The sequence below is a fragment of the Ochlerotatus camptorhynchus genome, unplaced genomic scaffold, assembly GCF_037179485.1.
Source record: "Ochlerotatus camptorhynchus isolate MF236.1 unplaced genomic scaffold, CSIRO-AGI_Acam_v1.1 ptg000085l, whole genome shotgun sequence".
NCBI classification, from domain to species: Eukaryota; Metazoa; Arthropoda; class Insecta; order Diptera; family Culicidae; genus Ochlerotatus; species Ochlerotatus camptorhynchus.
In genome coordinates this window covers 2,479,478-2,506,391 of record NW_027040575.1, presented here as the reverse complement: position 1 = coordinate 2,506,391, position 26,914 = coordinate 2,479,478, and the positions used below count along the sequence as shown (strand labels likewise).

The 26,914-nt window shown below is 37.9% G+C and overlaps 1 protein-coding gene across 4 annotated transcripts in view; it reads left to right on the top strand.

The window, feature by feature from the left end:
• The first annotated feature begins 2,878 nt into the window (after window positions 1-2,878).
• LOC135698390 (uncharacterized) overlaps window positions 2,879-26,914 on the top strand; it is a 329,025-nt gene continuing 304,989 nt past the window's right edge. For all 4 annotated transcript variants that reach the window (XM_065218357.1, XM_065218356.1, XM_065218355.1 and 1 more), the window contains exon 1: window positions 2,879-4,059. In XM_065218357.1, coding sequence (XP_065074429.1) covers window positions 4,008-4,059 — 52 coding nt within the window. In that variant the 5' untranslated portion in view covers window positions 2,879-4,007. The remainder of the gene's footprint in view (window positions 4,060-26,914) is intronic.

The window sequence follows — 26,914 nt, the reverse complement described above, 5'->3', positions numbered from 1 at the left end:
CTCCGAAGAAAGGTTTGTGTATTTGCTCTTTTTTCTATGCGATGCTTCCACCTTCACTCAAACGCAGCGCTATTGTATCTGTCGCTTGGATTCTGGCAAAGTTGTCAGTCGTCTTGATTTGAAGTCTTCGATATTAGCTTATAGCGTGCTCTCTCTTAGTGCTATACTAGATTCACTGCCACATTTAGTAATTGAGAGATTTCGATGCCTGTACAATTTTTGCATTAGTATAATTGAGTGGCAAGTACAATCATACTTTAAGCCCAGAGTGGTCGAGAAATTTACCAAAACGATAAAAATCCTAGACCGGACCGAGAATCGAACCCAGCCACCTCCAGCATGGGCTTACTTTGTAGCTGCGCCTTTACCGACTGAGCTAAAGGGCCCTTTGGATGCTTAAATTTCTCAAATTCGATCACTACAGACTAGAAGTCGTCTTCTTTCTTTTTTTTAGCTTTATTGCGTCACTGCTGGGACTTTACGCCGGCGCTAGACTTAGTGTGCTTTGAGTAGTTCCACAGTTGTTATTTAAGAGCTTTCAAAGTTTGCTCTATTTTTACATTATAGCGAATGCGATTCTTGATAAAATATACTCTGTAAAATGTATTTCAAATGAAAGGCGAAATTAAAAAAATTTCATTTCACCATAACCACATAACCAGTCAGTGGCAAAAATTATGATCTTCTCTGCCAATTTTTTTTTTTTAATGAGGTTTATAAATTTTTTTTTATAATTAATCTCATTTTTTTCATCGAAATAAACTAAAATTATAACAGTGTTTATTTTTTTTACATAATTGTCAAATTAATATCTACAACTTTGCTCAAGACAGATTATCAATCGAACAAACCGTTTATATAGTATTTATATTTTAACTCATTAGTACTGTTTTTACACAGGCTCTGCGTAAAAGTAATCATTACCCAGTATGAAGAATTTATACATACAATTATACGCCACCCAAGAACAGAAAAAAATAAACCAACTTAATTAATTTTTGTTGTTGCTTAAACAAAATTTAAACTAAATGGACTTAAGTTGGCTAATAGTATACATTTTTTGAAGTACTTACAGTATTTTTTCTTCAATATAAATAATAAATCGAAGATGGCAGCACTGCGTCTTTCTACCTCTGCTTCGCGTGTAGTGCTCTACGGCTAACAGTCCCAACGCCGCAAATATCAACCTAAAACAAAATTGATTGTTTCAGTAATCTCGATAAGAAAATCAATAGAAATACGTACGGAAAATGAAAAATATAAAATTTTGGGTAAATGGGACGCTATTTTAGAAAAATCTATTTTTTCACCAAAAGTCTAAAATTGCTTACCAAAATTGCAATTTTTTATTAATCAAAAAGTTCATACGTACTTCTGTAGATAATCCATTAAGAAATGAAACCAGAAAATTTCACTCAAATTAATTCAAATTATGCAATTTTATAGTGTCAGCCGTTTGTAAAAATGTTGTTTTGAGAAAAACGCGGTTAAACGTCGAGGTACCGATTATTTGTAAAAATAAGTGCATGTATGAAGATTGTCCCTTTTTCTTAACAATTTAAAGTACATTTCGATTTTTTGAAATTTCTAGGGTGGCGTAACCCCTTAAAACAAGCAACTGTGCAAAATTTCAGCTAAATTTAAAACGATCGTTCTGGATCGATTCGCGAGCCTTCGTGGATGGCCTCTTTAGTATAGGCTTAAAATCCTTTTAAAAAAGAAAAAAAAACTAAACCAGATCGGGTATTGAACCCAGTCGCCTCCAGCATGGTCTTGCTTTATAGCTACGCCTTCAACGACAGAGCTAAACTCTAAATGAAGCACACTTTATTAGTAACACTTAGGCCAGCATTAGGGACAGCATCCCTATTTCATACACGTAAAACAAATTTCGCTTACATCTAATGTAAGGTTGGATTTTTTACCTTCTCTGCAAATGTTTCATACAGCAAATGTAATGGCAGTTCTTGCAATGGACTACAGGGTACAAGCATTTTTTTCCAGGATGCATGTATAAAACCTTCACGAGATGATTTTCTAGACGTAATGCTTTTGGGGAAACAAACTTTGTTCGAAAAATAAGCTTTCATAAAAATTACAAAATTATTTTAAAAACCTTCCGGTGTCCACATTACAGAATCTGTTTTTGTCACGTAACATTGAAACTTTCCATGCAAATCTGTAATAGAATCTACATTTTCCGGTTGGGTGTAGAAATTCATATCCCACTATTGATTTAGAGCCAAATTAACCAATTTAGATTGATTCTTTCATCGGCTGAAAGGCTCAAGGTATGCCAGCCTATGTACCATGCTCGACTGTGTGGAGCCTTCCGGGAACACCATTTCTAAATATATCTCCAACAGGCTTCCCTCCCAGCAACCGAAAAAACCAACCATCTAAGCATGCAAGCAACGCTTCCATCTATACTTCTTCCTCATCCACGTTGAGCAGACCAAGGAACCACGTACAATTACGGTCGCTATCATTTATTTTTCTTGACCTATTGACTACCGCGTGTGTTCAGTAAGGTTCTTTTATTCGCACTCAGTCTCGCGTAGCTTACTTCTTAAGAAGGAACCCTACCTGATGCCATGCATATTATCAGTTATGCTTCAGCACGCGGCTTCGTCCAACGACAACAGCGGTATTCGTATTCCCTTCGGAGCAGATCGGTTTATTATGCTACATGCCGTTCGGTTTTGTTGCGCAACATAAACACAGTAGCATCTGGCCCGAACGGGGGGTCCCCATTTACTCGATGAAGGAAATACAATGTTCTTATGCTGCTGCCTGCCTACATACCTACATTGCACATTCGTTCCTGGGTGCTGCTGTTTTGTATGGATCATTCTATCGCAGATGGTTAACGATAGGCGGCATTTTCAGTCGTTCTTTAGACGCCGATACGTGTGGAAGTGTTTTCGTTTTAAATCGGAGGACGAAATTTGGAAGTTTGGATTTTCGCTGAAATTGTGGGATGTTTGCGAAATTTTCTGATAGCAGAGTGAGTCAACTGTGACAACGAAACGTGGCTTAGTTCTGACTGGTATTAGATTTTATGGGCATTCTCCGCATGTATTTTGCGTGCCGCGTCGCGTTTTAATTGGGTACAGCTAAATTTAGAGGAAAATGAAGATTTACTATCGCTGCGAAGAGATGTGCGAATTGGAATATTGATCTGCTGTTTGGTTGCTCGGTGGTTCTATATTTTCACGATCCCGTGATACTTTTCCGCTTTGGCCTCGACGGCCTACATTGAATCGGGAGGTGTGCGTTGTATGTATGCTTGTCTGCCAGTCGACTCCCGTGAAACACCAGACCAGATCAAACCAAGCTACGGAAAACAGACGAGGAAAATCTTCATCCCAGCTGTTTGGGGTTCACTCTCTGGCAGGCATGGTAGGAGAGCATAGAAGAAAACTCAGAAAATGTGAATTGCGTGGCGAATAGAATTGATATAAATTTTAGCTCGTGTGTGCATTGTTGGTGTTGGTGGAAGCGTCGAAGTATAATAATAGTGAAAATCGACGGAAATTTGTTTTGATAAATTGTGCTATTCAGCAGCTTGTTGTATTTTGTGACTTGGTGTATGTCGAAGAAAAATAAGTAAAAATTCAAAAAGGCCAAAATTTAATCAAAAAGTGTGTACTGTCGGAGCAAAATTTTGTAGAATCTCTGCACGAAGTGCGGTAGCAGAGGAAGCCGTCAGTGAGTTTGTTGGTGTATTAAAAATAGCTAGCGTGAGCTCACACATCGTGGTGAAAAACAAGTGAATGTTTACACAGCTTTGACCGTGCACGTGTGAACATATCGACACGACATCCCGTCACCGGATTCCCAGTTTCGTTTGCTTGAGAAAGGCGGTGGGAGAAGATTCACGCAATCACAATTCCACGGATTTGCACCCACCTGAGGACGCGCCACCGTACTGCCTAACTGCTACTCTTCTTCACTGTTCCATTACACTTGTGAAGATCGCCGTCAGCACGCAGAGCAACACAAACATGGATAAACTCAGCACCGTAAAAATTGGATTATTCTGTTTACTTTTTGGAGGTGAGATATGAACTTTTTTTTACGTAGTCCGGTTCTCGTTTCTACATAGAAGAGGCCCAAGCATATTCGTGTTCGGAAGGAATGATTTGCCCAGTATTCACTGTGGGACAATGGATTCCAAACAATGAATATTAATGTGATTGTTTTTGCACGCGAATTTGTTTGTTTGTGGATTGGAAAATACTTCACAGATAATGGTTTCCGGGCTCGCTGTTTGCTTACATGATCATTTTTATAAAAGAAGTATTAATTCAAAGTAGCCATATCGCTCTTCCGCATGTGTGATATTGTTGCACCACTGCGGAAATTGAAAAAAGACCAACAATTTTCGAAGCGAAATTAAACATATTATATGTAATCATTAAGGAGTCGCACTGAAAATAAAATTTTGTTTATACAACGAAATCACTCGTTTGTTCTACGAATCCATTCGTTGTTTTCTGCAACGAAATAGATTCGTACTTGTTATGAAGCAAGTTTCATTAAGAATGCCTGAATCGCATCTGACTTTATGTCTTATTGAGAACAAATGATTAAATACTAATTTTCGTGTTAGTACAAAAAAAAGTACGAAACCTTAATAAACTCAAAATAGAAATTTCGTGCATTGTACGAAAATAATAGAAAGGGCCATGAAAATTTTGTTAAAATTATAAATTGTATTTTTGGTTATCGCTGCAGGTACGAAGGTATTTCGTACAAACGTGCTTCTACTTTTAAGTATCATAAATTTTAGCCCTTCGCATTATCGACGAGAACACAATCATACTCATACCAATGGGTCTTGAGAAATTACTTTACCTAGAAGGCAGTCAGCTTGAACTCCCTCCATGAAGAATAATTTAACTCCATTAGCACCATTGCCCTGTAATCCCATCTCCAACATCAAATTGGCGGTTCCACCTTCCCGGATGGCTGTAAAACCAACTATCTCATACCCACTAAAGCAGTCTTGTAGTCTTATCAGTATAACTCGCACTAGCAAAAATATGAGTGGTCACCTGGGAGGACAACAACAGCAGCAGAATGTTTTATAACACGAAAAACATAAGACATTACCGCCATCAGCAACAGGAGCACCACAAAATGGGAATGAATACTTTAGTAGGCAAAAAGAGCAGTGCAGTGATCTACACGAAATTCATTTTGCGTAATAAAGAAATAATGCGTAATATTTGCATTGTGTCAGATGACAGGTAATACTAATGTTTCGTAAAATTTACGATAAATGTGTTTTATCTATGAAACCCATTTTTGTCAAACGAACTTAACACAATTAACGAAAAAAAAATTATGTCAGTGCGCTTTTGGATCGCGACAGGTTTTCATTTTTATAAACACTAAGATAGCCTATAAGATTTTTCAAGCGTTGATAGACGTGAGCGCAAATAACGGACTCAATTATCTGAAGGTTCAAGGTTCGAGTCCAGTCTGATCTATTTTATAATACTATTCAGGCTTCACATGAGCGGCACCGGTGGTGTAGTGGTAAGCGTGATTACCTCTCACCCCAGCAGGCCTGGGTTCAATCCCAGTCGGCGCCGTCGGGATGTTCTGAGGCAGGGAAGTAAAGCCGTTGGTCCCCGGTTCATGAGTTGATGGGTCGATAGGTAGCGTCCAGGTGTGGGAGCTGCCTCTCTGGTGTCGGTAGCATTGGTGCTCAGCACGGAAAACAAGATCGACGGAAAACAAACCAAAGGAAAAAAAAAGATCATCCCCTTGTCGAAGTCCTTGGCGTGTTTCAAACGAGTTCGAAAACGCACTCAATTTCACACAGCATTGTACACCATCTACCATGAACAGAGTCTGGTCAGTTTTTCAGGAAAACATTTCTTGTGCATAATTTTCCATAGCCTTCGCGACCGTTGAGAATAGTGGTCGCTCGGTAGTTCTCACAGTCTAACTTGTCGCTCTGTTTGTATGTTAGGAATGTTGCTCCCTCTTTGTTCATTGTAGTGCTGCTTTCACCCTTCGATCACCTCACGTTCATCCGTCACGATACCTCCATCCTTATTCCAATATATTTCAGCTCGCGGCACAAAGCCTTTGCGGGATGCGGTGAGTATCTTATTGAAATGACGCTTCACTTGAGAACGATGCAGTTGTTCCATTACTTCTCATGCTAACTCTCACAGGCAGTGCTTCTTAATCTAACACTCTTCGTCGAACCAGTCGTTTCATGTATTCACCTCCACTCAAATCCAATGGGACCTTCTGTTGTGCTGTTGATGGCTGCTTTGACCCTACTCCAGCAGTGACCTAGTGTTTTCCGTCGGTGGTGTAGTGGTAAGCGTGATTACCTCTCACCCCAGCAGGCCTGGGTTCAATACCAGTCTGCGCCGCCGGGATGTTCTGAGGCATAACATCTCTGATCACGCCTTCCTTCGGATGGGAAGTAAAGCCGTTGGTCCCCGGTTCAAGAGTTGATGGGTCGATAGGTAGGGTTCCAGGTGTGGGAGCTGCCTTCATGGCACGTCGGTAGCATTGGTGCTCAGCACGGAAAACAAGATCGACGGAAAAAAACAAACCAAAGGAAAAAAAAAAAATCTACAGTCAGCCTTTCGATCTATGTCAGTCTACACGGCGAATGAGAACGACCCAAATTGAAGTTTAGCTTATTCATAAATCATATAAAGTGCAGGAACTCAGCGATGAGTTAATTTGCCTCTTGTTTTTCCAGGTTACGCTGGAATAATTTCCCGAATATGCTAAAAGTAAAGATTGGATTCACTAAGTCTATTGGTATTACTCCTAGACTGAGTCAAATTTTCGTAAGTTTTCATCATTTGCCGGCAGATTTTAGAGGTTTCCACCGAAAAAAAAAAATGAGACACATTTACTCATCGCTGAGTTCCTGCACTTTTGGCGATTATGGGTAAACTTAACTCAAATTTGAGTCGTTCTCATTCACTGTCTACCTAGGCGTTATAGAAATGATGCGTTAAACACGTTGTTCGAAAAAAAAACATAACTTGAGTTCATTTTAGAGGTTCAAAATGTATTTGAGCTTGATCGGCTGAGCATGTAAAGAGTTTGAGCAGTTATAGTAAATCGATTCTTATTTGACTACCTTTTTTAAAATACTTATTTATAACAAGGAACCAAATGAACGGTGACTTGTTAATTGGTAGTTAAAATATGATTATTTAAATCGGTGCAAAATTAACTAATTAAAGCCATCCATGAGTTGATGGGTCAATTGGTAGTGTACAGGTATGGGAGCTGCCTCCCTGGTTTCGGCAGCATTGGTACACTGATAATAATTATCATATAGCTTCCATTGGAAACGCACATGATTTGCATCCATAATCGAAATTGATGGCATTCATCTAAATTTCACAAAACATTAATGCGATCACATGAATTTTGTATGATTTTTCAAATGAATTTCATCGGCCTCATAATATTTATTTGATGTTGTACTGGGATTTGTATTTATGTGATTTCAGGAGAGCTATGTGAAACTCACATGGATTTCATACATTATATATGTAATAATTTGTTTAAGTGTCCTGAGTACTAAAAAAAGATCGACGAAAAAAAAAAACAAAAAAAAATTGAGCATAAATTTTGGTAAATTTTGGAATAAATCAAGGAATTTTTAACTTTTTTCGTTGTGGATCGATTTCAGTACATTTTAAACGGATTAAAAAAATATCTTTGGACAAGACACGAAAAAAAACTTTGCTCATTTAATTCATTGTGCTTCAAGAAAAAAAAATTAAAAATGGTAGTCATATAAGAATTGTGCTACTAAAACTACGCAAACTTCGTACATAGTCAGCCAATCAGGCTCAAAACATTACCAATAAATCTCATATATGATCCACCAGTTATTTAAATTTCAGAAATATTGACGAGCAGATAGCTACAGCGCTTTGAATTTGTTTCAAGGGACAAACAAATAACAGTGTATAATTTATTATTGCCAGTACTGTATTGGTAAGATAATTCAAGCTGAACATTGCATTAGGTCCTAAGTAACATTGACAGATTCTCTTCGTCGACTTAGTCTTTGTAGCCCAACGGCAAATAAAGACATTCCCAGGTATTTTCAGCACACAGATCAATAAGAAAGCTTTTATCTAGTATCTAATACGACAAACACAACAAGAAACGGTTATGTGCTCAAGAGAATCGATCAATGTTACTTAGGATCTAATGCAATGTTCAGCTTGAATTGTTATCTCAAAATTGATCGTAAACCCTAGAGGACAATTTATTAAAACATTATGAATACATATATTTTTCTTTCAGCGGCACCGGTGGTGTAGTGATAAACGTGATTACCTTTCACCCTAGCATGCCTGGGTTCAATTCCAGTCAGCGCCGCCGGGATGTTCTGAGACATAACATCTCTGATCACGCCTTTCTTCGGAAGGGAAGTAAACAGGTTGTAGCTTCTCAAAACTTTTATCGGTAGTTATCGGTAGTTATCCCGAAACTTAAAACCTTTGTTTTGCGGCGGAAGGATGAAAACAAATCACGCGAAATTTTGAACTTTCGAACCGAGCCATCAGTCCTTCAACCTCACACCAGGGTTACTTCCACTCACTTGCTATAAAACAATGTTTTTCGGAATTATGAAATCATGAAATAGTATAATGGTCATTAGTACTTGTAAGTTACAAGAAGAGGTCATGAAGTATATGTTTGACACATAAAACAATCAGCGATTTTACGACTCGTGAGCGCTCACTCTGAGTGAACGCTCACGAATCACAAGATCGCTGAATGTGACGCTTTGAAAGCGAAATTGATAGGTTTTATAAATCAAACACATTCTTTACACCCTCTTCTTGTTACTTACAAGTACAACATATCATTATAACATCTAATGATTGCATAATTCAGAAAAATATATTTTTTATAGCAAGTGAGTGGAAGCAACCCTGCCTCACACATTGGATTGTCTAATCTAGAGTCGGTGTATAATTAGTCACGTCAAGAGTGAAGTCAAGTCTACCTATTGAACTGTCAAACCGGCTACCTATCGTGCAAAGTAAACAAACATTACGATGCTATAAAAGGTTCACGAAACACAGCAAAAAATTAATTTTTATATCACATCAAAGTGTACTTCAATCGTTTAAAAATGTTGTGTAATATTACTTGCCAAAAAAGCCAACATTATCATTAATACAATGCATGAACTGACCTCTCGTTGTTAGGACTCACTCAAAGTATATCGACAGTGAGCATGCATAAGGGCGTAAACGTGATGATCGATTTTCTCTTTAGTTAATAGCTCGCTAGAATTAACGTTTCTCGGTGCGTTTGCTGTTGCTTTTGCAACCTGTTACAACTCTGCATTCAACAAATTCTAGAAAATTGTTTCGCTTAGCTGTAGCAATGCAAAGAGAAAATCGATGAAGAGAATCGATCATCGCTTATACGCCCTTATGCATACTCACTGTCGAATATAGTCTGGCGGATAGAATATCGATTAACCAAAAAGCGGAACCAATTCAATATATTGTACACTAGCAATTGAAAAGGTACTATTCCTCGCCAATCGAACGCAAATTACTAGCATCATCGGATAGGGGAAACTTTCCCCAACCCAAAGATGGTTTATGGCATTTGTTTATTTTTGTGGCCATAAAAAATACATGAGATTTTCTTGGATGTAATATTAAAATTCATTTTTTTCTGTGAAGGTATTGCAATAAAATATAAAATATAATCGAATAAATGATCTTAAACACGCAGTGAGCATTCAATTGTCATGGGATACGTTTGGTCATGATCAGTAATGAGAATTTCTACTATTTTTTTTGTTAAGATAAGGGGTATGCCACTCAGCACATTGTGCCGAAATTAGATTTGGCACAGCTTGGGCGCAATCTCGTAGGCATTGAATTGTTGTAAATTAAATGGGAGCACTGCTGGATAACTATCATTGAAGTTGTTCACAACATTACGTGCTGTTTGACTGCATATGCAGGAACATCCTCTAATTGAATATACCACACAGCAAAAAAAAAGTAGTGTAAATTTCCGTTACTATGATGCACATAAATGGAGCGTCATATATCATACAAGTTTATATTATAGATCGTGTAAATTTATGAGACATGTCATGCAATATTCGATATATTGTATGCAACTGTCCACTTTTGTTTGCAACATTTCTTGCAAGCTGCTAGTTTACGTGAAAAGGAAGATTACATGTATGAATGTTTGCATGCATGGATGTTTACATCACCAGTAAAATTCAAAATTTTTTGGTGTGCAGAGGAACTCAGACCAGCAGTTCACTTATAGATCTAAATATGAAATGTAGGTTCTAGAGTAAGCTCAAGAGGAAGAACCAGTTGATCAGACCCCATTAGAAGCCTTAATTCAAATAATACTGCAACTCACACAAAACAAACTACAGAAGTCTATTCATCATCCTCTATAGACGGTCTCCAACAATGTTCCCCACTTGTTCCGGCGGCTGATAGACCGTTGCTTTTCACATTACGAAAGGCTAGGTTTCTGGTCTACTTTTGAGGACATTATAATACCCTAAAATACAGGACTTTTAATATCCTATGAACACAACACAAACAAATTTCGCACACCCGCAACTTCTCGCGTCATCCTCAATCCTATTTATCCTTACGATTTCAAACCAAATCATTCCAGGTGTCATGACCGGCATAATTGGCACACCTACGGCACACATGCGGTACACTGTCCAAAAATATGATGCAAGATTGGTGTGCGGCGTGACCTACACAGATAAAAATTCTGAATTTTAATTGTGATGTAAACATTCATTCACGTAGATTTGTATTTCATTTCACGCAACCGAGCAACTTGCAAACAATGTTGTTTACAAAGATGGGCTTTTGTATACAATATTTGCTACATTGCATGAAATGTATATATGTAAACGTAAATGATATGTGACGCTCCATTTATGTGTATCATATTGAACATAAATTTACACTACTTTTTCGAACTGTGTACCTCTTGACAAAATCACTGATATAATGATTTACTACAGCCACTATTTTTTCTCGCCAGAAGTCATTTGAAGTTGAGGTAGAAGTCCTTTGTTGCCTAGTGAAAGAAAGAGAATCTTTCGAAAACCGTTAAAAAACTCATCCGTTTGGATTGAAGTTGCAAAACGCATCGCGTTCGATCAAATTGTCTGACTACACGGAAAACAAAACATAGGTATTGAACATTTTTCAAGATGACCTAAAATCTGTTATTCTCGGTAGGAAAAGTGAAAAAATCGGTAGTTTTGAATCTTTCGTCTGTGAATCGGTAGGCATCCCGAAAATCTGTAGAACTACCGATAAATCGGTAGGTATGGCCACCCTGAGGGTAAAGTCTTTGGTTCATGAGTCGATGGGTCGATAGGTAGTGTCCAGGTGTGGGAGCTGCCTCCCTGGCGTAAGTTGCATGGGTGCTCAGCACGGAAAACAAGATCTACGGAAAACAAATCAAGGAAAAAAAAAAGAAGATATATATTTTTTAAAAATCGTGGCTGGTGGTTGAATAGTTGTTTAGTGATTTATTGCTATAGTTTAGGCTATAGTAAAACGCTCAATTTTCAACTGTTTACCCAGTAGACGAGTTGTAGTAAAATTAGTGGCATATGAATGATCTTTATTACAACTGAAAATGAGCAAAATTTCGAAAAAGTTACGATTATTTTATATTAGGAAAATAAGGTTTTTCAAAAAAACAGGCATTTTTCTTAATTTGCTCTAACTTTTTGTAAACTCATCCATATATGCCCAATATTGAGCCAATAATTAATAAATGTATGCTGAATCAGCTGCCAAAAATTCAGAGACATAGAGCTGTAACTTGTACATTTAGAGCCGTATTCCTAAAATTTAAGTACATCTGCACGATCAATTTTGCGATACACTGTAAGTCCTTAGTGCGAACATAGCATAAGATGTAAGATATGATGATATTTTTTAGAAATTTAATAGAAAAATTAGTCTAAATAATTTTCATAAAAAGTATTAACATGTGTTGTTTATCCGTTCTAATTATATTCTTAACAATAACACCAAGTTTTAAATAACTGATATGAGACGTTAAACTAAAAGTGAATTGATAGTCTAGGATTACAATTATAAAATTGTTTTCAATATTTTTGATAATCTCCTGCGTGAAACCAAAAATCTGCTGCAGATGTAGCAACCCTGTAAGCGGAAATTCGTCGGAGGCCCCTGACAGAGTGAATGCGAGAAGCCGACTGGACCAAAGATTGTTGTTTTTTATTGAAATATTTGTTTTCTAGCTATTTGCATTCACTCTACCAGGGGCCTGAGGATTTCTAGGTATATTCAGATAGCGTTTTGATCAGGATTTATTCTACCAAACGCGCCTCAACAGGCTTCCACTAAGGCAGGCAGATGATTCTGTAGTGCGACAACGCTGAATGACCACATTTTGGTACCACCGGTATATGTATTTTTTGTGATGCATACATATTTTGTTCATGGGAGAACTCATAACACATAAACTAATAGAAGTGATACAATTTTGCAAAATATTCGGTAAATGATTTTTTTTTAAATACTTTAGGGATCATGTGTAGCATTTGAAGGGGATGAGGGTCCCTTCACAGTTTGTTAGTAAAGCAAAATGTGCTACGGGGGAGGTGGTCTAAGATTGGTCATTAAAAATTCTACTTCATTAAAGTATGTCTTCTAAGGGTACAGGGTACATATACCACCCTCATTCATTCCTCTCAACTGAATGATCAAAGCAATTTATGTTGAACGTTAAATGCCATGTCATTTTCTTTTTGAAGACAAATCTATTCAGTGTCTTTTGTTGACAGGGGATTGAAAAGCATTCACAATGCCTTGCAAAATAACAAGCTCATTACATTTTCGGATGCCATTAATTTGTGAATACGTAATTGATATAATGCGGTATTGGTGTTTTGGGATTTCAAGTATGATTGAAATGGTTGTGATGGGCGTTATTTTTTATAGGTTGACATGCATTTTGACATCCACTAGAACAGTGCTATGCGCATTTCCTATGATTGCTCTGGGAGGTGTATCATGGGATTTAAATAATTTCGTATAGCATAGATGGGATAGTGCCATAGTTGATACATTTATCCTTTTTGAAACAATGTGAATAACCATTTTGAGTCTCAATATCACTCGTTTCAAGCAATGCAAGCTCCGTGCGGCATTGTACTCGACTGCAGTGTTTGAATGTTTGATGATTGAAATATATGTAAGATCTCACTTGTCTATTGATCCATGAAGTTGATATGCCTTATAGCTTAACATGTAAGAAGAATAATTTCAAGAAATAATATTAAAAAATAGTATGCCGAATACCATTTTAAAAACGAATGGGCATCGGTTGGCCAACTTTGAGCAGCCAAGAACTTATTCACCCCTTTGACGTATTACGGTACAGCTATTGCCGAGTCCGTCAATCAGCCTAAGTTTAAAAATCATCACATTATTCAGAAAGGGTATTTCAGCATTGAGAAATTTTTACAGCGAAGTACCTTACCCTGCCATACAACTATGAGTAATGCATCTCACTTCATGGTACGGAATAGGCATGCAACTAATATTACCCAACACATAAAATGACAATAACCGAGCAAAGCAACATTGTTATGGTTTCGTTCACGCTCATATTGATGAAAAGACATAATTTGTCGAAATGATCACGCTCGCTGTTTGAATCTACAAGGACCATATTTTCCCCGGTTTGACGCTGCTCGTTTGTTGCGTCGATGATTATCTGGCCGTAGTCTCAGCTGCTGCACCTATTTCTTCTCGTTTCTCTGAGGCACAGCATACGCCACCGGGACACGGCCGGAGGAGCATGGCCCCCTGATTATGTTTATGATGATGGGACTACCAGTGGCGTTGTGGGCCGGCCCGGTTGTTGGTAAGAATGGAGAAATCCAAGTACCCTGCGTCATATGTATTCCTATACCCAGTGATGACGCGGAAAACTTGCTACCGCTACAGGCACTGGTTATGTGGAGGCACCGAGATGATGGGCCAACATAAACAACTAATACGCTTATACCATCTTGGAAAAACCATCGCAAAAGCACATATGGGTGAATTCTTGAGGATGTTGTTTGGGTTAATCGCGTGTGGAATCCGGTGGGTGGCTGCTGGGGTTCTGAGATTCACCGAAGCAGATGTTTTGGGAAAGATACAGCGTGTGCGTTATCTTCCACGGGGGAGTGTAAACAAACATGTGTCTTGTTATGTTGAATCGGTTGTTCCGAGGTGATTGCGATTATACTCGGGCGGTAACTGGATTATTACGTCTCATTTAATGGTGTTGCTTTGTTTAGCATTGTTGTGTTTTGAACTAGAAACAATTTAAGCCAGTTAACATATCAGTGATATTACAATGTTATAGCGTCAATTGTCAAATGAATTGTACTGACCAGGGCAATACATTTAAACTAAGGATTGGTTGACTGGCACTAGATTTGTCCTGCAATCTGAATTTAAAGAGAGAATCTATATTGAACACAAATAATGTTAATCATTTTCTCCTTGGGAAATATTCATGTAAATTTGATTTTGTGTAGCTATTGCATTAAATACCAACTTGTGATATTCATTCCTTAAAAATGTTAAGGGTTGTGTCCGACGTAATGTGTGGTTTTGCCAAAATAAATGAAACAGCCTTTTATTTCAGTGTGTTCCCAAAACATAATTTCAGCTGCAAATATGTTTTAAGGACCGTTGAAGTTAAAAAATGGACCAACACTTTCAGCCCCTGCTTTTGTATTTGAATGTAATGGTTTCTTCGGCAAGTTTTAAGATCTACTTATAAGCACCATAAAACAAAATAATAAACAATATATTTGAAGCAGCATGTAACTTTTGTGAAATTGCAGTATACATTTTGCAATTATGTAAAGTAAGATATTTTTTATTTCCACTCTCCTAAAAGATGATAGGGTAAACGCTCCTATAATTGCGATACGTTAGAAGCGTTGTATATTGAGTCTCAATGTACAACTATAGGAACCTAACACTTCTAACGTACCGCAACTATCGAAGCGTTTCCCTTACACACCTACTTAAATAAATATGAATTTTGTAGAACAAAGTGTTGGTACGATTTTGCATAATTGTCGGTGTAATTTTTCGTTCCACGCCCTTATGAGTGCACCAATTAGCGATCATTTTTCAAAACTTCACTGGTGTTAAATAACTCAGATAGCCTAAACAGCGAAGAACAGTATTACCAAGCCGTAGGCAACGGTTCGATTCCCGGTCCGGTCGAAGATAACTTTCGGGTTAGAATTTTTTTCGACTTCCCTGGGCATATAAGTATCATTGCGCTTGCGACACAATTACATACATTACATAGAAAAGTAAGCTGAGGTATGGAGCCATTTCCTAATTCTCCCCTATTTATGAAGTTAATCAGTAGTGTTACACGATTATACGCGTTAGTGCCTGTCATACTATATCCTGGTGTACTGTATCACTGTAAAAATGACTGAGGAATCTAGTGGTGATGGTTTCATCTTGAGAAAATTTCAGTAAATTACTCATTTTGCCCGATTTCCCCCTTTTCTTGAAGAAAACAATGATATACTTTATACGAATTCAGGCCCGTTATTTAGATCGTTCTGGCACTTTCCCTCTGTAAAAAATTGTGAGGAATTTAATAGTGATGATCTCATTTTGTGCTAACATCAGCTTATTGTCCTTTTTCCCGATTATCCCCTTTAATTTAATAAATCAAGTAGTATTCGAATTCACGCATGTAATATTGAATACCCGTTTATTATATCATTGTAAATATGTTTAAAGCATCAAAAATGCTTGTCTCATCTTGCGCAGGCTTTAGATAATTAAACATTTTGCCCGATTCTCTACTTTTATTGAAAAAAAAGTAAAATCATAAGATTATACACCACATTCATATTAAACCCTCAATCACTGTCCTACTGAAAACATCTAATGGTGATAATCCCATCTTAAGTGAACCTCACATACCGTAGAAATATCATTCAATAACTTTATGTATCACATAAAATTAATTATTTCATAAGTTGCACAATCCATGTTTCGTGTGTAAGGATCGTTATTCGTTGCTATGATGTGATTGTCCTATGCGAGACGTGGCTCGATTCGCAAACGCTTTCCAGCCAGGTGTTCGGATTCCATTATGAGGTTTTTCGTTGCGATCAGAATCCAAACAACAGCCGAAAATCTACTGGTGGTGGCGTTCTTGTGGCTGTCCGTTCCGGATTGGAGGCGAGTGCAATCGAAAATGAATCGTGGAACAGGTTTGGACAGCCATTAAACTGGGCGATCGCACATTATTTTTGTGCGCATTGTACATGCCTCCAGATTGAGTTCGTGATCTTGAACTCATCGAAACTCACTGTCAATCAGTCTTCACAGTAATGGAAAGAGCGACTCCAATTGAAGAGCTATTCATATTTGGGGACTTTAACCTAGCAGGCGTTTTGTGGAGACCATCCCATAGCGGCTTCCTCTATCCAGATCCAGAACGTTCTGTATTTCATGCAGGAGCTATCGGCCTTCTCGATAACTATAGCGTAGCAACGCTTTCTCAAATTAACCACGTAGTCAACGAGAACAACCGTAGTTTGGACCTCTGCTTCGTGAGCACTCAGGACAATGCTCCGTTCATTTCCACAGCACCTTGTCCACTAGTTAAGCTTGTTCCGCACCACCCTCCTCTGATTGTCACTGTTGAGGACAATCTCGTTCGTGATTTCGATAGTCTTCCTGCTCTTATGACTTTCGAAAGGCCGACCATCGTGAGGCTTAATCACGAGTATCAGCGAGCCAGTCGTCGATGCTTTCTGCGATTTCAACGAGGTATTCAGCGTAACCTTAAACTACACCCGAAATCTTTCTGGAACTACGTGAACGAGCAACGCAGAGAATCTGGCCTCCCATCGTCAATGGAATTGAACAGGGAAGTCGCTTCCACTCCACAGGATATTTGCCGCCTTTTTTCTGTCAATTTTGCCAGCGTGTTCACTGATGAGAGACTAAGTGACGACCATGTTTCCCTCACAGCCAGGAACATCCCACTAAATGGTCAAACGCTGGGTGCAATTGATGTCAACGTTGAGATGATTTCTAACGCTGCAACGCAGCTCAAATCGTCCTTCAACTCTGGACCCGATGGAGTTCCGTCCGTGTTTTTGAAGAAACATATTGCTTGCTTGTTAACTCCACTTCACCGTCTATTCCGTATGTCCCTCTCCAGTGGTATATTTCCATCCTCCTGGAAATTTGCACACATGTTTCCTGTCCACAAAAAGGGAAGCAAACGAGCCGTGGATATCTATCGTGGAATTACATCGCTGAGTGCTGTTTCGAAACTATTCGAGCTTACTTTGACTATATGTTTTTAGTATTACTTCTACGTGAAGTCAACGATTTACATAGGGGAATTTACGTATTCTCGTCAATCTAAGCAGCGTCTGCACTTCTACTAGCATTTTCTCAGCGTCACGCACATATATGATGTGTCTGTTTGTTTACATTCATCTGCTGCTTGCTTCTCTATCCATTCCAATCGACAGAATTTTTCAAAACGTTTTGAAAGCGTTTTTACAACGCTCCAAACTTCTCAGGTGAGTGTGACTATTGTCGGCAGTCTCTTTTTCTTCGGCAACCTTCCCATTAGAGCTGCGTGTTAACCAGCTGTTCTATTATCGGCAACTCGAAATCAACCTAATTTTGTAGTGCGTATGCTTTATTTGAAGAAAAATGTAGCATTACTGGATTGCTCGATCGTTCAAATATAATCAGATTGAAGCTGAAAGGCTAAACAATCGTTTGGACACATTCAGGGAAGTGCGTTGATGGGAAAACATAGTGAAATTAACGTTTAAATTTTGGTTACCGAAAACAGTCAATGGGTGCCGAAGCCAACATTTACCCTAGTTGAAGATGCTAATTTCAAATAACAGACTGTAGTGGTAATTTTTATACGATAGATGGAGTAGATGAAAGCATAGAGTTGATAGTTCCGTTAGAGTACGGCAGTGTGAAGATTGTATATAGATATTAGAAAAGCGAGCTAAGGACAACTTTTAAGGAAGGTACAAATCGGTTTTTTCATCTCTCTTTACCAAACTCCCCCTTTGGAGAGGGATGGTGAAAAACAGTTCTACCGATTTTTTACCGCACTTCAGTTGTTATTTGAAGGAAGGCATCAATTACTGTCAATGGTCGAAAGGTACAGTAGCAGCACCTACCCCACCCGTGTCCCCTCGAGATCGTCAAGTCGACGATGACAGGAGCACATATCGTGGTAGGGGTAAACAATAGTTGCAATTTCCAAAACCTACGACTGGATGCCTTCCTTCAAATAACAACTGAAGTGCGGTAAAAAATCTGTAGAACTGTTTCAAACACACAGTTGGTACTTTAGCGGGTCTGTTTTCATCTTTTTTTGCCAGTGGTGGCGGGGGGGGGGACACCCCTCACCATCCCTCTCCAAAGGGGAAGTTTGGTAAAGAGAGATGAAAAAACCGATTTGTACCTTCCTTAAAAGTTGTCCTTAGCTCGCTTGTCTAATATCTACATATATACAATCTTCACACTGCCGTACTCTAACGGAACTATCAACTCTATGCTTTCATCTACTCCATCTATCTATAAAAATTACCACTACAGTCTGTTATTTGAAATTAGCATCTTCAACTATGTATTCGAGCTTGTTATTATGGAACCGTTGCTCTCTCACAACAAGCAGTATCTGAGTGCTGATCAACACGGGTTTACTGGCGGTCGCTCTACAACCACCAATCTGCTCTGCCTCACATCCTACATTACCGATAGTATGACTGAACGGGTACAGACGTACGTTATATATACCGATCTATCCGCGGCATTCGATAAGTTGAACTCGACAGGCTTGGGATGAGCGGTAATCTCTTGAATTGGTTCCGTTCGTATCTTACTGGTCGCTAAGTTATGGTTGCTATAGGAGATTGCAAATCAACTAGATTCTTTGCCACATCAGGTATACCGCAGGGAAGCCATCTGGGACCGTTGATTTTTCTACTCTACTTCAACGACGTGAATCTGGTTATCGAAGGACCTCGATTATCATATGCAGACGACCTCAAAATATTTTTACGAATTTGCTCGATCGCTGACTGCCACAATTTTCAACATCAGCTTAATGTCTTCGCCAGTTGGTGTACTTTAAATCGAATGGTATTGAACCCAGCAAAGTGCTCTGCCATAACTTTCTCACGAAAAAAGCAACCGATTGTATTCAGCTATGACCTGCTTGGAACGACACTCGAACGCGTGAATCAGGTGAAAGACCTGGGTGTGGTGTTGGATTCACAGCTAACATTCAGGCAAAACATTTCTTATGTCATCGATAAGTCGTCTAGGACTTTAGGATTCATCTTAAGGATAGCTAAGAATTTCACCGATGTCTACTGCTTAAAATCTATTTACTGTTCCCTCGTATGATCGACGCTTGAGTATTGTTCTGCCGTTTGGAATCCGAATTACAACAATGGTGCTGAGAGAATCGAATCTGTTCAACGTCGCTTTCTTCGTTTTGCGCTTCGTAGACTGCCCAGCTGCGAGAGTCGCTGCCAACTGATAAACCTTGAACCTCTCCGGATTAGAAGGGACACCAGCAGAGCTTTGATTATCGCCGACACTCTACAGGGACGAATAGATTGTGAGGCTATCCTGAGGCAAATTGACCTAAACGTGCAACCCCGACCACTCCGTAACAACCTCATGCTGAGACTGCCACTGCGTCGCACGAACTACGGGACATATGGTGCGATTTGCGGACTACAGCGTGTGTTCAACAGAGTCGCATCTGTATTCGACTTTCACCTCACACATGATGCGCTTTGTCGAAGATTCTCATCTGTTTTTGCCGGCCGCAGTGACTGACAGAGAAAATTAGTGTGTTTCCATTTATGTTTTTTTACATTCTGACCATGTTGCTTTGTTTTTCTTTCTGTGATTATTTGACATGTAATTTTACTATTATTATTATTATGGTTAGTATTATTCACATCATTTGGGCTACAGCCAGCCTGTTGATGTATGACAACAATAAACAGACAAACAACAATCAATCAACTTTCTAAAAATCAGCTTCTTTCTAATTCAGTTTCGTTTCAACTGATCCTAGTAGGTAATTCCTTACAGAGCATGTTACTTACCGCTTATCTTTTTATCCATCAAACGACCATGTCTATGAACCAGTAAATAGTATATTTATTAAGTTATTTTTTTGTCAATCAAGTCATAATACACTCCCAATCATAAGTTTAAGGACACCCCCAAAAAACACGACAAATTTGTTATGTTCATATCTCTGTCATGTTACGTCCAATTTTCGTTCTAGTTAGATCATTTGAAAGGTATTGAATGGAACTTTCTTCGTAGGCAAATTGTTCAATATAATTTTTAAATTTTGTGTGCTAAAAGTTCACCCAAAGTTACAATATTTTTCAAAATTTACTCTGAAGAATCGTGACTGATTATCTCAGAATTGGGTTGGCCAAATTTTGAAATAAAAGTAGTAGTAGAACACTTATGCTATACCATTCATACCATTCAAATAACGTTTGGAGATCAAAAATTGAACGTAAAATGAGAGATTATTGAACAAAACATATTTGCATGGTTTTTTGGGGGTGTCCTTAAACTTATGATCGGTAGTGTATACTTACTCTTTTCTCAATAAATATACCACACTTCTGTTCATCAAAACTATACGCTTTATTTTGACTTAAAAACAATACTTATCTATCACACTAACTGACAAAACGATTTTGTTTGTTCTTGATTTTGAACTAAATGTGATAAATATCTTTCTACGTTTAGGTAAAAAGTGGGCTGTTGATGCAAATCGGAAACTGGATAACTTTAAAGAGTTGTGTATGGCCACAGAAGAGGCACCATTGCGGAAAATGGCTTCAACCATATAGAATTGTAACAAAATATTGCGCAAGCATTATTCCAAAATTTTGTTCTCCAAACTGGGACGAGGGATATATTTCGTCTAGATATACAGTTCGCGAATTAGTCACATGTGATCTAAAACGGATTCTACAAATAATTATGTGGCCGAGAAGGTTGAGAGCTTAAAGGAGCACAAAAACTGCAGTTTGTAAATTACAGGTGGCCCAGATTCTGCAACCGGTTTCAGCCACTACAATCAAGCAAACATTTTATCCAAAGACGATTCTTTTTTAACTGAGCATTATATGAGCCTGCAATTACGCTCGAATAATGGAGATATTATTTTGGGAAAATCCAAACCCACAATCACAGTCATTTTGTAGAGTTCGATCGATGAGCTGGATTAAGGAAAGCGACAAGTTATCGAAGAAATGTTTTAATGATTTCTTCTTTGAGGTTGATGAAATTAACGCTAAAACAATCGTAGTTTCATTAAATGGCATTGAGTTGATGATTTCAATTTCAGCCTTGTACAGCCTGTTTGGTGGGAAAGTAGCCAACGCAATCGTTGCAATCGTGACACTCACGCATGCCAACTTTGCGCACTGGGTGCGGACGAACGATTAGGACCATCGTATTTTCACTCCCGCTTAAATTGTGTGGAGTGGTTGATTCGGACAGTGGCAAAAAAAAGCGGTCCCAAGACACTCAGCCATCACACATCCGGACGTGAAATCAAAAGCCAAATAGATGGCAAACGAACTCGAAGGGCATTTCAAGATGCACGTAAACAGCCCGAAAATTGGAGGTAGCGGAAGTTCCAATAATGGTAACATGGCAAGAAGGCTGCTCTTTGAGCCAGAAAAGTTTGCAGAAGTTCTTAATGTCGACGCTGATATGATGAGAAACCTGCGTTTGATAAGCTGTTTTTCCCTGTCAAACCAATTTTCGAACAAGGACAATTTGTATATAGTAGGTTAGGTGTATATAGTAGTTACACCGACAAAGTAGTTGTAGTTGTAAATAGTAGTTTTAAGTAGTCTAGTTTTTCTAATTTCAAACAAACCAATTCCACCAATTATCTTAACAGGCCTGACAGGACTAGGAACTGTAAATAATAATATTTGAAATTTCAAAAGCACTAAAGTTGAAAGACGCATCTGTGTCATTTGTGAATTCGAATATGTTAACCACACAAATACAAGAAATAAAGATCATTTAAAGTAAAAATAAAATGTTGTGACGTTCACATCCCACTGAATGGTTCGATGCAAACGAAGGAAATAAAAATAAAATTTATTTTAAATTACAGTATCCGCTAATCTGACAAATTTGTGACTGCATAAGTGGGGTCGGTTCGCGTGGGCGTGTCTCGAATTCCTAGAAAAAGCTGTTAAAATCGGTATTATTTCCTTTCGATGTAATCTAAAACGTAATTTTTTGGATCCCTACGGTGTTTTCCTTCAAGAAGGACTATCATTGGACAGGTTTTCTTATCACTGACAACTGTCTTTAAAAAAATATCGAAAATAAGGGGTAAAATTGACTAAAATGCATAATCTGCACAGACTGGTGATGTATGAAACCATTTTTAATAGATTCTCCAGACGTTTTTCTAAAAGAGTGACAATATTTCAGAACGTATATTAACCACAATGAGACATGTTTTAGGTCTTTTATACAACATTTTAAGAAATTTGAGTAAAATGTTGCAAAAACCCCAACTTGCCCTATTCTGCACAGGACGAAACTATTTTCACTGGATTCCTGAGACGTTTTCCCATAAGAATGATTATATTTGCAAAGGTTAAATCAGCGATGATCAGAGATAATGAATTTTGCTCCTTTAATGTAGCTTTTTCCCACAGTGCGACGCCAGGTAGGCAGTTTCCACATCTGGACCCTACCTATCGACCTATGGCCTGTTTATGCCTCAGAACCGACTGGGATTGAACTCAGGCCTGCTGGAGTGAGAACTAATCACACTTACCACTACACCACCGCCGCCGCTAGAACACTAAGTTGAGAGCCGACAGAGAAGCAAAAAATTATAGAAAAAGAAAAAGATTTTTCATATAAAAATTTAAAAAAGCACGATGTTTCTTCAATCACAGTACCCCTTTTACCGCCATCTACAGATTCACCATATGTTACCTTTTTTATCACCTAATATTATCAAATTACAATTTTACTTAGCACGAGGCATAGCTCATCTGCTGCCAAATATCATATTACTTTAAAGGAAATTAATACTCACTCTGTTTTTTTTTTCTTCTGCTAAACGTTTTGCCCCATTCGGTGTTCTTTATAGCCGTGATTTGATTTACTGACCTTCCTTTTTTTTGCCACATTCCCATTGTGTAATTTGACACCCACCGTCGTCGTCATTCATACGTTAGCAGTAGCAGCAAAATTGAAAACGATATCGGCGGAAATTGACGCACATGCTGTGCAAGTGTCAACTTCGACAGCGGAACTAAAAAACTGTCAGAAGCAATTCATATGTTCACATGATAAAGATGTATTTTGGGTTGAAAAAAAGGACGACATGCACTCATTCAGCACACAACAGTTCGAGCCCACTTGTGAATCGAGAAAAAAGAAGTGCTTACCTTTCTCCCGACACAATAGGTATGAAAATCATATGCTGCAGAAAGTACGGGACCATACATTTGCTTTTTTTCTGTACAGAATCTTACAGAAAAAGCCATTAGGGAAACAGACCTAATGTGGTGCAGCGACACAAAGAACCTCACCCTCGCATATGAGAATCCCCACGGCTACACAAATTGGCAGTTACACAGAAAAGTTATTCGTTTGGAAGGCTCCAAACCTTTTTCCCACACTTGAGAGCCCGGCAATTTAGAAATATTTTCTTTATCAAGATTCGCCAAAGTTTATTGGAGGAATACCCTTGGTGACCGATTTTCCTTCGAACCATCCCACTGCTGGAGGGGTTGTTCCCAGCGGAGCAGCAGTGGAGTACCTACAAACCATCGATATAATGACGTACGTGCTGACTAGGTATGTGTGCGGTACTGGTCCAAAACGAATGATCCAAGAAATATTGAAGGAATGAAATCGACAACAGCAACCGATGTGCTGCTATGTAGGACTGGCGGCGATGATTTATGGTTGTCTTCATGCAAAATTACCACCCCGGAACTTTATCTTCGGTCCTACTCCTATGAATAATAAAAGTTGGAAAATCGCTTCCACCGTCTAGAGCAGAAGAAAACGTGACGGAATGAAAATTCAAAATGATAGCAGCCGCAGATATGTACTTGAGGAAAAAGTGGACACAGTTCAAGTGGCGCTGGTGCCGCAATTTTTCGACGCTGTCTGGAAGACTTCAAGCGTTCCTACAGCATTATAGAAATTAATTGGAGCAAGCCAGGCAGCGGCTGGGTGGTTGGTTAAGTTAAGTTTACTGCTGTCGAATAAATTTCCACCTCAGTTGGCAGTGAGTTATCTATTTGAAGTGACATTTCTGACCTTGAATGATAATTTGAAAGTTTATTTTATATTCTGTTATGCTATTCTTAGGCCGAGGCCTTAATAAAAATAGTTCAAGGCTATTAGTTCAAGTTCAATTTTGTTTTAATTTTATCTATTATGAATCTTAATAAATATAATTTTTTTCTATTTTATGTTTGTATGAATATTTGGTCAATTTATAGCGAGGAAGGAAGATCATGTTTTGGTCACCTTAAAGGCGTCTGAAGTTAGGAAAATCATATTACATTATAAAACTCTCATCGAATTTTAGTAAAATCTCCTAAATACGGATATATTTCAAAAGTTCTGACTTTTTACTTTCCCAAACTGTTTAAAAATAAAAAAATGTTGAGAAATGATTGAGTTACTCTTGCTAGTGTGTTATCACTAACCCATAATTGGTTTTTATTAATAATTTTAAATGGGGGGGGGAGGGTTCTAACAATTTCAAATGTGATTTCATAATGTACTGGACTAGACTAGCAACCTGCAATAAGCTACTTTAAAAGTTTTTTTTTTTTAATTTTTAATTAATGGTGAAAAACAGTTAGGGTAATTGATTCTGGTTGGACCTATCCAAAAACTGATGATGGTTGGACCTATTTTTTCAATCGCTAGTTTAGTCAATCCTCGCTAATTTTTTATTTTCAAAGATCACTTTACTATCATAAAAAACTTTTTTTCTTCAATTTGCATGGGTGTTTTATTGAAAAAAAAAAACTTCAAAACAATTGAGTTTCAATGTGTTTTCAAAACAGTTCACTTTCCACGCATTAGCTCGTCATCATGCCTTACTTTCAAACATACAAAAAAGGAATATGTTTTACATTTATTTTTATTTTCATGCAGTAAAATACTGCTTTAAGGTGTAAACAACACGTTAGTACGTCATTTATCCATTGGTTTCAGTAAAATGTTTGAATAATTGACGAAATTCGAATAAATAAATATGATCATGGTTGGACCTACGCATGATGATGGTTGGACCTATGTGTTTCCTAAGACGGCCGCTAGGTGCTTACAGGATCCATCGGTTTGCTTACATCCTTCATGCGCAGCTGATTTGGAACTCGATTTCGTTTGGCCGAGTGATCAGTTTCTTCGATTGAAAAAATGGCTAAAGAAAAGAGTTATACTATCGAAAATCTTCAAAAGGCTGTTCTTTTAGTAAGAAATAAATCACTTACCGCGTATCAGGCACAGAAAAGGTACAATATTCCGAAAACGACACTTCACGCAATAATTAAGGGGAAGCTCACCGCTTCGAAAAAAATAATTACGTTTTGATTTTTCTAGAAATAATGAAAAAAAGTATCAAGAATCTAAAAAAATCACATTTTTTCTAATTTTTAAAAAAAAATTCACGTGCAAAAACATGTTTTATAAGTCATTATGGCATAAAGTTGGACTCAAAAAACCACAAAACATCAACTTTTCGGTTTTTCTGAGAGTCCATTTTTTTTTCATGATGGGATAGAAATTTTTTTTGCATGTTATTTTTGACAAAAATCTAAGGAAGAAACTGATTTTCTTGGATTTCTGATAATTTTTCCCAATATTTTTAGAAAAATAAAAACGTACCGAAAATATTTTTTTATTTTTGAGCCGGTGAGCTTTAAGGGAAGCCACGGCAAGAAATGTGGAAGGGAAATAGTGTTGAGTGTTGATTTGTAGAACCAGCTAGGGGATTGGGTTTGTATGTGTGCTGCTTCTGGCCCCAAGACGACCAAAAAGATCTTGGAAGCTGCTAAAGACCTTGCGTTACTAGTTGGGCGTAAATTTAAATGAGGAATTCCATCGTCAGGTTGGCTGAAAGGGTAACCCGATTTCCGAACTACCACGAAAGCGCCGAAAGAATCTGTTACTATGAATTAACATGAAGCATTTCTCATACACCTTCTGTGTGTGAATTAACTTGAAATAAAATGTTAACAAACTAAAAATTGCTAACTGAAACTTATTTCCGAAAAAAAAACTTCTAAGATAAAAAAAAAATTAAAACCAGAATTAAGTTCTGATATTCTGTCATTTTAAGCCCCTAAATTCCCCGGGGGCACCCAGAACATGCCCGGAAGTGGCCAATGTCATCCAAGGCACTCAATTTTGTTATTGATCTTGTTATCGAATTTGGAAGTAATGTGAAGTGTCGCATGATAGGTTTTATTCCTTCCATGTCAAAATTAGGTTCATGTTCCATATACCCTGTAACTTGTTCCGGCCATATCTCCGGAACCAGTTGACCGATTCCAAAAATATTCAATAGCTTTCAATGGGACCACAACACCTATAGTTTGACGTTAAAAATTTCCAAATCGCGTCAATGATTTTCGAGAAAATGAGCCATGATGAATAGCTAATGCGTGGAAAGTGAACTTTTTTAAAAACGAGGTTAAACTCGAATTTCTTGATTTTTTTAAAATAGCAAATTCACAAAA